This window comes from Balaenoptera borealis (assembly GCF_965194805.1).
Source record: "Balaenoptera borealis genome assembly, chromosome: 3".
NCBI classification, from domain to species: Eukaryota; Metazoa; Chordata; class Mammalia; order Artiodactyla; family Balaenopteridae; genus Balaenoptera; species Balaenoptera borealis.
In genome coordinates, this window is record NC_138866.1 from 2,937,200 (window position 1) to 2,950,505 (window position 13,306).

At 48.0% G+C, this 13,306-nt stretch overlaps 1 protein-coding gene across 14 annotated transcripts in view; it reads right to left on the minus strand.

Annotated features, from left to right (window-relative positions):
• The window catches only part of PPP2R5C (protein phosphatase 2 regulatory subunit B'gamma), a 133,000-nt gene that overhangs the window by 20,883 nt on the left and 98,811 nt on the right, over window positions 1-13,306 (minus strand). For 12 of the 14 annotated variants that reach the window (XM_082387444.1, XM_082387450.1, XM_082387453.1 and 9 more), the window contains 6 exons: window positions 11,823-11,933; window positions 10,732-10,824; window positions 10,513-10,643; window positions 5,994-6,053; window positions 4,076-4,184; window positions 2,601-2,654 (listed from right to left, as the gene is read on the minus strand). In XM_082387444.1, coding sequence (XP_082243570.1) covers window positions 2,601-2,654; window positions 4,076-4,184; window positions 5,994-6,053; window positions 10,513-10,643; window positions 10,732-10,824; window positions 11,823-11,933 — 558 coding nt within the window. Of the gene's footprint in view, window positions 1-2,600; window positions 2,655-4,075; window positions 4,185-5,993; window positions 6,054-10,512; window positions 10,644-10,731; window positions 10,825-11,822; window positions 11,950-13,306 lie in introns of all 14 variants that reach the window. The other 2 variants (XM_082387445.1, XM_082387452.1) reach the window with 2 other exon arrangements.

Consider the following 13,306-nt stretch of genomic DNA (forward strand, 5'->3'; position numbering starts at 1 on the left):
ATTTTTGAAGTAGGAAAAGGGCAGGGTATGTGCTAGGATTTCTTCACATGGTACTTTAGTTTGGAGAAGACCATCAAGTACAGACAGGAATACGGACGTGTCACCACTGAAGAAAGATATTAAAGAGGGCTTTTTAAATTATCAGCGCCAGTTCATGTTTCTTTCCCTATCTGAACATGTCTTCAGTTTAGCAGGAGGATAAAATAACACATCCTCACCCTAAATTGGAGTAAATACTTTGTGTGATACTGAAGTCTGATAAGATTTGGTACATTTTCTTGGGGGCTTCCAGAATGTTGGACAGAGCTGAGGCAGAGGCGCAAGGAGACCCCAGGGAGGGGGTACAGGGACGGGTCACTCTGAAAGGGGCTGCAGAGCAGGGCAGCCTCCGTCACCTCCGTAGGCAGCAGCTGAGGGATATGATCAGGGGCTTTTCCTGAATTTTGGGGTGCGATGGGGGAGGCTACACATAGAATTTAAAAGCTTAAAAAGAAAGGAGAAATCAGAAGCGGTTTAATTCAAGAATACAGTATTAAGAATTTCTATTTTTTTTAACTATGAAAATTACAATTTCACAAGAAACCTGTGAAAGACCACTAAAGGGATAGGAAAGACTCAGGATTTACAATATTTACCTTTTCTGGTCCAATAGTGACTTTTAAAAGTGTTCAAACGTTTAAACTAGCATCTAATACTTCTTGCTTTGTTACTCAATAGTAAAAACAACCCAATTAAAAAATGGGCAATGAATTTAAAGATATTTCTCCAAAGAAGAAACACAAATGGCCAACACACATGTGTAAAGATGCCCAAGGTCACTAGTCACTGGGGAAATGCAAATCAAAAAACACTCACTAGGATGGTTATAATAAAAAAGAATGGAAAATAACAAGTGTTGGCGAGGATGTGGATTAACTGGAATCCTTGTGCACCGCTGATGGGAATGCAAAATGGTGCAGCTGCTGTGGAAAATGGTATGGCATTTCCTCAAAAAGCTAACCACAGAATTACCATATGATTCAGCAATCCCACTACTGGGTATATACCCAAAGGGACTGAAAGCAGGGATTTGCACACACATGTTCATAGCAGTAGTATTCACAACAGCCAAAATGTGGAAACAACTCAAATTTCCATTGACAGATGAATGAATACACAAAATGTGGTCTAGCCATACAATGGAATACTATTCAGCCACAACAAAGAATGAATTTCTGGCACATGCAACAATATAGGTGAACCTTGAGCACATTACGCTGAGTGAAATAAGCCAGTCACAGAAGGACAAATCCTGTATGATTCCACTTACATAAGGTATCTAGAGCAGTCAAATTCACAGACAGAAAGTAGACTCGAGGTTATCAGGGTGAGGGTGGAGGGTAAGTGGGGAGTTACTATTTAATGAAGACAGAGTTTCTGTTTGGGGCAATGATAAAGTCTTAGAAACAGTGGTGACAGGTGCACAACAGTGTGAATGTAATTAATGCCACTGAACTGTACACTTACAACAACAAATTTTGTTATACAGTATATTTTACCACAATTGAAAAAATTAATAACCTAATGTATCAAAAACCATTGAATCATACTTTTTTTTTTTTTTAAAGTACAGCAATTTATTAAACAAATACCTTCGATTTTTCTGATTTTTGTCCTGGAACAGGAAGAAATACCAAAAACATTTTAATGCTGAGGACTAAAACTCCAAATTGCAAGGTGCAAGATGGTTGGTGAGAAGTAAACAAAAGTAATTGTATACCATCATATGAAAAGCAGGTCACATACAGAACAAAATTTGTTCCTGTACTGTATCTACTAATTTAAATCATGATGCTAATAATTATCAAATTACTACTAAGTATTTTCTAAGGATATATTATGTGTATAGGACTATATTCTAGGCTATATTCTAGTTCCTGGCTGGGTTCACAAGAAATATAAAACCTAGGTCTACCATATGAATCATACATTTTGAGTGGGTGAGCTGTATGGCATGTGAATTACATCTCAATAAAGCTGATAAAAAAGTGTATTCAAATGCTTCAACTGGCACCTGACACACCCGACTTTGTGAATCTTGGCTACAATAGCCTTTTTATTTTTAATAAAGATAAAATGCCAAGAAACTTAGAAATCTAAACACTGACCGGTAGCAATCTAACGTTCATTTATGATCCAATGACCATAAAATAGTGACACTATAACTTGGAAAGAATTTTCAAGACAGTAAAATCTCTTTAGTACAAGCAGGTTGAATCCTTGCTACAATTCCTCTGACTGAAGTCAGTGACCTATGCTGCTAAACCAAGCGACGTGGGAGTATTAAACGCACATGATTTAGCAGGATGCCGTTCAGAGTAAAATGCAATGAGGGATTAAGACGGCCGTCTTCTTACATGAACAATCACTTCGACAGGGGAACTTGTAATTAAAATCACTACAGTTTGAAAACTTTTAACACAGGAATGAAATCAGTTTGTGTTTACTAGTGTTATAACTTAAGATGAAGAAGCTGTCTTGGTGAAGCAGCCGGACCGCGATACTGACACTTAGACACACACACTACGTCACAAGGCCCTGACCAGAGAGGGTGTACTTACCGGTTCAGTGAGGGTGCTGTCCTTTTCTAAAAACTGCACTACACAGTATGCCAGCTACAGTAAGAGGAGAAAAAGTATTAATATTCCATTTTAACATGGAAATGCTGTACCGTTAGACATCTTCCTGTGGGGAGACAGGGCCGGACGTGGTCAGTGCTGTCCCCTGCCCGCACTGTCCCCCACAGCCCTTCTCCTGGGTGGACACAGGCTCCTTCCAGGGGCCCCGCCGGAGGCTCTGGGAGGGGCTCTGAGGGAGGGACCCCAGGATCAATGTGCAACACAGATCAACTGCAAAAGGAACATCAGAAAGCTAAAAAAAAACCGGGAAACAGTCTTTTAGATCAACACTGACAAGCCAGGCCAGGTTTGATGGGAGTTTTCTGGTGTCCTTTTTGGAGACTGTAATGGACAAGTAATCTAACTCCTGGGAAAAAGCAAATTAAAATCTGTTTCCATCTTAAATTCCCAAACTACTAATTTCTAATACAGAACAACTAACATGATAACAAACTGGCTGGATGTAAAGATATTACCAGTTAACAGGAATCAGAGGAAAAAACTCTAAGTGAAAGATTTCCCAGGAAGCCGGTGTCATTAGAATCATCGAAGGATACACCTTCTGATGCCATGAGGCAAACTCCCCGAGGGAAGTCCCGCAGAATGGGGGCTCCTGGTCCTTGGACCCAGACGTGGGGCCCGCCCTGCACCCACAGTGACGGCGGGCGTCTCCCCAGAACCTCCTGTGCTGCAGTCAGTGGAGCTTACATTCTGTCTGCGGGGAGCTTAGAACAGTAAGAGTGAAGGAAAACGTAAGCTTCCTGGGGAAATGCAGCTGATCAACCAGCTGGAAACCACTTAGGGACCAGGTTTTCAGTGTAACCACAAAGTCATAAAAACCCCACAGTTTTTTTAAAAAAAAAACCCCAACCTTTCCTTTCTTTTTTTAATTTTTTGAAATATATACTTTTTTTTTTTTGGCCACGCTGCGCAGGATGCAGGATCTTAGCTCCCTGACCAGGGATCGAACCCGTGCCCCCTGCAGTGGAAGCACGGAGCCCTAACCACTGGACCGCCAGGAAGTCCCCAAACAACTTTTTCTTAAGCCATTTTACTGGCCGTGGACACAGAGGCGTTGTCTTTGAGGTGCTAGGTTTCAATCCCACCACAGGAAGCCTTCCTGAGAGGTCTTCCTTGACCCCTTCATCGCGTGAGCCACTCCCTTCTCAGTGTTTACAACCAGTTTTGAAATTCTCCTTTCCTGAGGTTTTTCTGATTTTCTTAAAAGCAATCTCTCTTCACTCCCTTATCCTTTCACTCATCACCAGAACCCTGACACCCAAGTCAACACTGTGATATAAGAGACAAAACACTCCCAGTTAGAGGCTGGGGCTCAATATCCTGAGTTCACTGATGTCCAAGCAGAGACGAACGAGCTCCTTCCTGGGGCCCACCAACATCACGGCAGGAGCCCTTACCTGAGGATGGTAGACGCTCAGAGACTTCACTTTGTGCAAAGGTAATAACACCTTCAATAAGAAAATCTTGTGCTCTTCTTTTAGTGGTAAGGCAAATCCATTAATTATACTGTGAAAACAGAATTTATCCGAAGTTTGAATATTTACAAATTCCAGATTAAAAAACATAATCTTAAAAAACAAAACAAAACAAACAAAAACATAATCTTTCTGTTTTTCTTTCAGTTTTTGTTTTCAGCATGAAAACGCGCAAGCAAACTATGTGTGTTGGAAAAAAGGAGGGAGGAGAGTAGCAGAAATTAAAAGATCATTAAATACCTTCAGGGAAGCACAGTCATTTTTATCTTGTAACTACAGGACAATTTAAAAGTTCTGAGTTTACAGGCAGCTACCCGGAAGAGCAGGAGTCTCCGGGGGGCAAAAGCTCCTTCCTCAGGCAGGGCCATGAAGACCGGGTGGCACCTTCCTCCGGCCTTCACCATCTTTAGGAATTCACACTTGCCCAGAGAAATCCTGCGCCATCATGCTAGTGCTGGCAGAACAGAGTCAGAGTGTGCAAATTGGCGTTGTTTCAAAATCAACAAGAAAGCTGTTCCCTTCCGCAAGGAAAGGGGGTCCCCCGCTCTTAACCTCCAAGCTGAAGCGTTTGTTTGTGACATCAAGTATTTTATCTATCTGGCTTTATAACAAGGTAAGTTCCTGCGAGCTGTAGAAGCAGTTCAAGCGATTTCTAAATTGGTCCCTCCTTCATGAGCCTGGGGCACACGGGAGCTGCAGGCAGGGTTAGCCTGAAGTGGCCTCCAGGATGGTGTGTGCGTTCAAATGAGGGGACAGGAGAGGACCTCTGAGGCCCTTGCGTGCGGTGTGGCAGGCTCTCTGGACACTTTACTCGGTTCACCCCAGCCTGGCAACCACCTCAGACGTGAATATGAGTATCTTTCCATTTTATAGATCAGGAAACGGGAGGTGAGAGTGGTTAAATAAGGCCGGACAGCTAGTAAGGGCACCCACTCAAGCCCTCACTACACTCTGCTGGGAGAGAGAAACCCGGGACTGTGTCAGTGTAGAGTTCCCCACGCGGACCGTCATTTGTTTTACATTATATCTGAAACAGCGAGGAGAGTTGTTTTCAGAAGGGCTGGACCACAGATCCACCAGATGACAACAGGGCTCCTCTGAAAAGCTTACTGTGTTCAGATAGTTCTGGGAATCATTACATGAAGCACGAGTACAGTTTCTTCCCTGCAGGACTCCTCAGAACCTTTAGCTGCTAACATGCACTGAATCCCCAAGTAAGGTGCTGGGGAGAAAGCACTTCCAAGCTTATTCAGCCGTGGAACCCTGAGGAACTCTGTTTGGGAATCAGTGAGTTAGGAGGTCTGATAGAAAACCTATAGGTCACTGATTAAAAAAAAAAAAAAAAAAAGATAGCAAGCAAGAACTCTACCTGGATTAAGACGATGAAATTTTGAAATGTTAATTATTTTATAAGTATACATATGAAAAATTTATAAAATCAAAGCAACACATTAGCATTTACTCGATACCCCAAATGTACAATAAACGATCTATTCTTCTTCTAAGTGTCAAATATAAACCTTCTTAATGTAACTATTTTTAACACTGCTCTTGAGGAAATAATTGAAATTGTGTTCCCATAGTAATGCTCCTGAGGTACATGAAACAGAATCTACGTATGGAACCATAGGGATGGGAGAGGTTTGTCATTTAGTGTCATTAAGTTCTGATCCAAGAGCTCACCAGCCCCGGCCATCAAGTGAGGCTTCTTTACGTCCTTTTAGAGAACGGTTTAAATTGCCTTGCCTTGGGGAGGGGGCTGTGGGACGCAATGAACTGGATCATTTGGCATAAATTCCATCTAAGGCCTTTCGCTACCAATAACAAAGAGACAACTTACCTTCCCAGTATTTCCAGTAATTCTGCTATGCCATTGTGATGCTCTGTTTCATAAATAAATCTAGAAAAAGCAATTTGTCATTTAGAATTAGACACTGAAATAATGGCTGGAAAAGACTAAAATCCTCTGAATAAGAAAACAATGCTTTTAGGAAGAAAACCACGTAGCCAGGCAACAATAAGCAAATCTATTTGTGAAAACCGTTCCGGGGGCACTGCTAATTGTCACCAGAGAGACTCCTCAAAGCCTGGACATGCAGACACTCAGAGGGCAGAGAGCATGGGCTTGCTCACATTTCTCCCTAATGTTTTATTTTGAAAGTTTCAAACATAAAGTGAAAAGATGTTTACAGTGAGCACCTGTATTTCAACCACCCAGATTTGACAGCAAACAACTTGCTGTTTGCTTTATCACACATACATCTCTCTATCCATCCCTTAATCCATTTTATTTTTTGCTGCATTTCAACGTAAGCTGACATCTTACTCAATTTTAAAGCCTCCGATATTTAGCACAGTCTCTGCAAAGGGTACAAGTTACCTCCTCACCACTGGGGTCGTCTCCCCTGCTTCCTGTCTGACACCTCACACTTGCCCTGTGCTGCTTCAGGTGCCATCTTCTGAAACCCCCACCTGAGTAGCCCGACTCACTTGCCCCAAGAGGCCACTCCCTCGGGGCCCCCGTGCATGCTCCTTGGGGCTCCCAGCAGCTCCTGCACCCTGTGTCAGCCTGAGGATGGGGACGAGGACTTATCGTTACCGTGTCCCTGGTGCTAGGGCCGAGCCTGGCATCTGACCGGTGCTTGAAACACGACTGCTGAATAAACTGGGCCCAGGGAGAGGGAACAGGGACAGGAAACAGGAAAGCATCTTCTCTCTCCAAGGATTCCTCAGAAACAACCTGCTCCTGCCCCACAGCCTGGCTCACCTGGAGTCAGGCTAAACCAACACACACAGCGAATTCTGCCTGAAGCGAGAGGTGTCTGGGGTCTGAAAAAGGTTCTGCCTATCAGACAAAAACTACTAGTTTGGAGCCAGCTCTAGGCCAAAAATAAGTGTTTGTGATGATTAAAATTTTTCATTGTCCCTGTTTGAAACAAACGGAAGAGTGACCTTAAGGTCCAGAACAGGTCAAACACCCACAAAGTGTGACGTACTCCTGAGGAGCGGGTCTAACGTCTCTAGGTTTTTGACAGATCCTTCAAAGTGGGGGCGTGGAGCGGGGAGAGAGCCCGTTTGGCTAGAACAAAGGTGGGCGACGGGCGGGAAAGGCAGACACGCGGAGGCTCGGACACCAGCTTAGACAGATCGGAGTTGAGCCCACAGGGACCGGGGTCAGAACCACTGAGCAGCTGAACACAGTGACACGGAAACAAATGTGGCCACAGCACGGAGCCGAGGCAGGAAGGTGCCCGTGAGGGACCCCGGCAGCCCGGCTGGTCAGATCGAGGGCAGCAGGGGACAGGCTGCGCCGTGCGTGGGGCACCCGCGTCAGCCTCAGACACGTCGGCCCCGCCACTGCCCCTGCCCTGCGATGGAAAGCCGGCCCCATGGGAGCCCCAGCCTCCCTGGGCATCTACACGGGGAGGCGCTTTAGTTTGTGTATGAAACTCCACCTGGGGCTCCCTTCACGTCACCTGTTTTATTTGAAATACTTAGAACAGTTTAGATGTACAAAGTCATAGTGCCACCACCCAACTTCAGTCCCTCTTCCTCTTGTTTACACCTGGAGGGCTGTGCAGGCAGCAGGTGGGCGAGGCCCCTGAAGCCTGGGTGCTCGGCTCCGGCTTCTGGCACGTGGAGGTGGCCGAGCCCCTGGGCACCACCTGTGATCTATCTCCAGCAGTACTAACGTTTAAGTAAGGACAGCCTTTAGCCAAAAGCCATTTTGTTTTCCTAGATCAACACTGCTATATTCTCATCGGTAAATTCTTCATTCCTGATTATTTTGTAGACTTGGAGTAGGTATAGGAAAGAGAATGTAAGTGTAGTTCCCCTTCTTTCTTTTCCAGAGGGAAACAAGAAAGCAGGGGTGCCAAACAGGAAGGAAGCCCTAAGGGCCCACGCAGAGCAGGCTACAGCGTTCCTCCCTCTTTCAGCAAAAAGGAACTAGGACTCCCCCAAAACTGAGCTGGGACCTGCCTGTCAAGGACGGTCTCCAAAACGGACGCCACCTATTCCTCTCCCTCCTGGAGGACGTGTTCTGTGCCTCACATGCAGAGGTGGAAGTCACTCCCCCTTGAAGCTGGGCTGTCCTCAATTCCCCGAGGGGCTCTGATCGATACAAAGGGACAAGGCCCTTCCGGCCAAGCCCTGAGGACCACAGGCAGCCACTACAGAACTCCGCCCCGGGGCCACCCGTTCCCGGTCACGGAGCCCCGGGCAGGTCACAGAATGAGAGGAATAGCAAACAGCTGATTTAAGCCCCCAAGCCGCGGGGGCTTGTTCGGCAGCAGAGAGAACTGAAGCCCGGGCTCCACCTGCCACCCAACTTCAGGCTCCACTGTTTGCCAAGCAGGCACGATCCCTCACCCAGAGCTGCGTTTAACTCGCCTGTGAAGATGTTGACTAGAGTGAGAACCCACAGAAGTTAAGTAGGAACCTCACACTAACGCTTTCAGGAAGGTCGACCAAACACGCCTGAAATGCTGTCTAACCAGCCGTAGCTACACCACGTGGAACGCAGATGAGCGGAATAGAGCTCTCGAGATCATTTGCAATTTTTCTCACATGGAATGAGGAGGGGGCGGTGCTGAAGGTGGAGACCCAGGCCGGTTGTGGAATCCACAGAACCTGCTTCCTCCCGATCGTATGCATCAAGAACGGTTTTTACAGAAAAGACTCCTGAAAACAACGTGAGGACACCACACACTCCAGCACTGAGTGCTCAGGGAGAGCCGAGCTGCACTCTGTAACTTCTGAACAACAGCCTAGTTAGGAATTTCAGTTACTAAGTCAAGGTTCCTTAAGGTTATGAGGCATTCTCTATTTCCTTCACCCAGGCACTGACTGGTAATTCTGCACAGAACCTACGTGCGCAGGGAAGAAACCTTCAGGCAGAGCTTCCATTTTAGCCTAAAAGACTGGAACTGAAATCCTACCTGTCTGCTGGTGATTAAATAGTGTATGCTACGTTTTGATAGATAAGTACGCCGGCCAAGGAACAATCTTGTTCAAAAGGAAACACGACACCAAGAAATACAAAATAGGAGTATAACATTTAGGAAGCACGATGCCACCACCTAAGCCGGTGTGTCCAGCCTGGGCTCCATCATATAAACGGGCCGTGGGGAGCTTGGAGGGAGTTTGAAGGGAAGCCACCTGCAAGCTGGAGGTTCCGACACCGAAAGGCCACATCACGTGCGAAGGTAAGGGGGGGCGTTGGACCTTGTGACCGCAGGCGGGCAGGGCGAGGGACAGCAGGGACAGGCCGCCCGTCACCGCCAGGACTCACCACTACCTGCGGCATCCTGGAGTGAGGGGCATGTGGGGCAAGCTGTCCCCTAAAAACTCATGGAGTAAACTGCTCGCGCAGTGAGCGTCCCAGGGACAGAGAAGAAACCACGCTAACGGTTTCATCCATCAACGTTTATCTGGAGCCCCCAGGAGCCAGGCAGGAAGCTGGCGCCGGCTCGATGCCTGTCCTCCCAGGAGGCCGGACCGTCCGCCCAGCTGCGGGCCTTCCTGGTGCAGGGATGTCTCCGGAAGCCTGGGAGGGTGAGGAGAAGGGCTGGTGGAAGGGGACGTGAGAACGTTCCAGGAGGATCAGGCGAGGCTGCGAGGCCCTGGTGTGGAGGGAGACCGGAGCCTGAGGGGCACCCGAGGGCTCGCCCAGGACCTACACCCGCTCGTCCGCGGAGCGCGTGGGCATGGGAGTCGGCGGATGGAGGGGCGTTAAGGCCCTGAGACTCAGAGGGGTGGCGACAGGGAGGCTGTGTGAGGGGTCACGGGGTCAGGCTGAACACCGCCGGGCCGTCAGAACATTCCTCCAGGAGCCCTGGGGCGGGGCCCTCCCCACGAAAGCAGAGCCAGGCCTCTGTGGTCCTGCAGGCCTGGGGAGGCTGCGGCCACCGAACACTGCGCGGCCTCAGCCACTGCTTCCAGCAGCGCACGGCGGGGTCTCCCAAGACTCCCCACTTCACCCCTCACTCCTTCCTTCCTTCACTGAGACTCAGCGGGGAGGCACGAGCACCACCCAGGGGCGAGGAAACCGCTGGCTCCGGATGGACCGATCCGTCCACATCCAGAAGGAACCACGTTCAGGGTGGCCGGGCCTGCCGGTGAAAGCCGGAACAGATCCCGGGTGTGAGCTGGGGGGCGGGGGGAGGAGGGAAGCAGGCACAGAGGGAAGGGGCCCCCGCCCGGCGCAGAGGCGGAGGCGTAGACGGGGCCCAGCTGCACACGGCAAGCCAGCTGCTCAGAAACAGCCACTTCGCTCAAGGAAACGGTGAGGTGGGGCGTCGAGTGTGACAGGAGCGTCAGCATGCAAAAAGGGAAATGTCACCCACACACTGACTTACCTATAAAATATATTATTTATCTGTTTTCTGATGTAAGCTCTTAAGCCTAAGAATTTTCCATAGATTCGGTGAAGGGTAGTTTTAAGAAAATCTCTCTCGCGAGGATCTTCACTGTCAAAGAGCTCTAAAAGCTTCAAGAAGAAAAAGACACTCAGTGATGCGGTATTCTCTCTAATGGTCGATTACAGCGTTTGTAGTTTCAGCTAACTTGTACCTTACCTGCAATACAAACTTCTGATCAATATATTTCTTCGCTATATTAGGTTGGAAATCTGGAGACTCTAAAAATCTTAAGAAAAACTCATAAACAAGCTAGGAGGAAAAAAAAAAACCACAATGAGTCAAATAACATGGTATTTTATTAAATGGAGATTAAAAATACACCATGAGTTGAATCTTTGTCTGCAAATATCAGCCTTAAAAAGAGGGCACATATCTAAAGGATTTATGTCAAATCACATGGCTTAATTGTAACTGAGGATGGTAATTGTTTAATCTATTAGCTAAGAACCGCAGACTAAACCCTTAAATGGCATTTGAACAAATGATTTCCATGGCTGTTGTCACCAGTGCTCAGAGACCACGGCGCACAGCAGCCATAAGCCGGGCTGTGACCAAATTCCAGGTGGGGTTTGCAGCCTGTCGCCTCCAGGTGTCCCGGCAGAAAGCCAGGTGGGCAGGAAGCTGGGGGTGTCAGGTGAGCAGGTCACAGACACAGTCACCCAGGGCCGGGACGTTCCTCCCCCGTCACGAACGGTTACACGTGACACCGTGGGAGGGGACGTTCTGCTACCGAGATGGCCCTTCCTGTCTGCTCCCCATCGAGCTCCTTCCCAGGTTTTTCACCTCCCCGTCTCCCCCTCCCTTCGGCCGACCCAGACCTCCCGATCTAGCTCGTGGGGCATGCGCCCTGCCCAATCAACCTTTCTCCTTAAAAACGTGTCAGAAAAAAGGCATCAGTCAAGCAGATGGGCCTCGGGGCGCATAGCAGGCACACAAACTGAGAAATGTTTGCATGAGACCTCCGACCCCAATTCCACGGTCACTTTCACTGAAAATATACTGACAATTCTGTATCTTTGTAGTTTCTGCCGAGTGTCCAAACAAACAAAAAGCCATTAAACGTACTGTCTTTTGCTAAAATACTTCTCTCGCATGTACAGGTTTGCAGGGTCTATGACACCGAAGTGCAGAGGCCCATCTGCGACCAGCTGGAGAGGCCCAGGCCCAGGGCTCCTGCTTCGGAGAACCCCCCGACCCCACGCTGACCCCCGCCCTTCTATGTCTGGTGCACCCCCAGAGTCCAGTACCTGCAGGTGAGGCCAGGCTGCTTCTAACGTTGGCTCGTCTTCCTCTGGGTCAAATTCTGCTCCCGTAGGGTTGGAGGAAGGTGGTAATGTTCGAAACATGTTAACTGCAAACTAAAATCCACATATCCTATAATTATAACCAGGACATTAAAAATATTTACAGAGAACATTTAAAACAATCTTATAAAGAATGCTAATGACAACTGTTTCCAGTGGTTATCTGGCTCGTCCTTATTCTCAGAATTCACAAGTGGTGTGGGTCCTGAGAGCCTGGGTCAAAGCCACAGCTAGACCCACGGCCGTGGACAGCCAGCCACCAAGGTTCCTGCCTGACCTTTCAGATAACCAGTGCCAACAGATGCTGATGGGCAGGGATGACACCTAAGGCCTTTGTTATATCCAGTAAGTGCAGAGCAAGGAGAAAGTTCAAAGCGCTAGTAAGAAAAGGGTGAGATTACGAAAGAAACAGCAGAGATCAAAGAACTGAAGACGGTGAGAAGACGGCAGAGGCCGCTTCACACCGGAGGCCGTGCACAGCTTCCCTGCCGAAGTCCTCTGCAGTGACAGTGACGAGAGCGGCAACGGTCAAGACAGAGTAACTTCCAGGTGGGTGGCTAGAGGATCGCTTCCAGAGAAAGGGCCGCAATGTTAGCAAGGAGAGGAGTCGCCACGCCACGGGACAGCCTGGTCCGTGTGCCCGGGGACTGGACGGGACCCACAGAGAGGAGATTCCTCTGGAGTCCGGACGATTCCCTTACACGCCTCACGGCCCTCTTCTCCGCTCTCCACCCTGTACTGTCCCTCACCACTCTCCCCCACCCCAGGCTCCAATCAATCTCCATTTCATAAAAATCAGCGTGTTTTATTTACAACAGATGTCTTCTACAGAAAATCCACAATTCTCTGGAGCGTAGGTACATCTTACTGCCTGTATGGTTAATGTGAATAAAGCACAACATATATTGACAGGTTCCTGATATAAATGTAGAAGTCTAGTTTTTCACTATCACCAATTTATAACCTCCTATGTTTCTTTCAGAGTCAGTTTAAATATGTTACCTCATCGAATCTTTGAACACGCCATATGCCAGTTACAGAGCTCGACTCTAGTGATCAAAAAAAGCCCTCCGTCCCTCCGAGCCCAGAAGCACAGAATCAAAACACCCGACCTACGAGATAGAATCCGACTCCACTACAACAGCGAGGCTCTCTACGGAGAGTTCAGAGCAAACCTGGCTGTTCAGATAACAGTCTTGTAAAGACCAAGCTAAAACTCCATGGCACCCGTCTTGTTGTATCCTGTCTTCCTGCAACACCATTTTCCATGAAGAAAAACACACACTGCCCAGGTCCTGGGCTCTAGAAGCTCCGAGCATCAAATGTTTGCTCTCTGCGTCGTGTGAGAGGAGCAGACGCAGACAGTCCGGGAACGGGAGCAACAGAGAATGGCTGGAACAAGCAACTGAAAGCCAGAAACAAGGAAT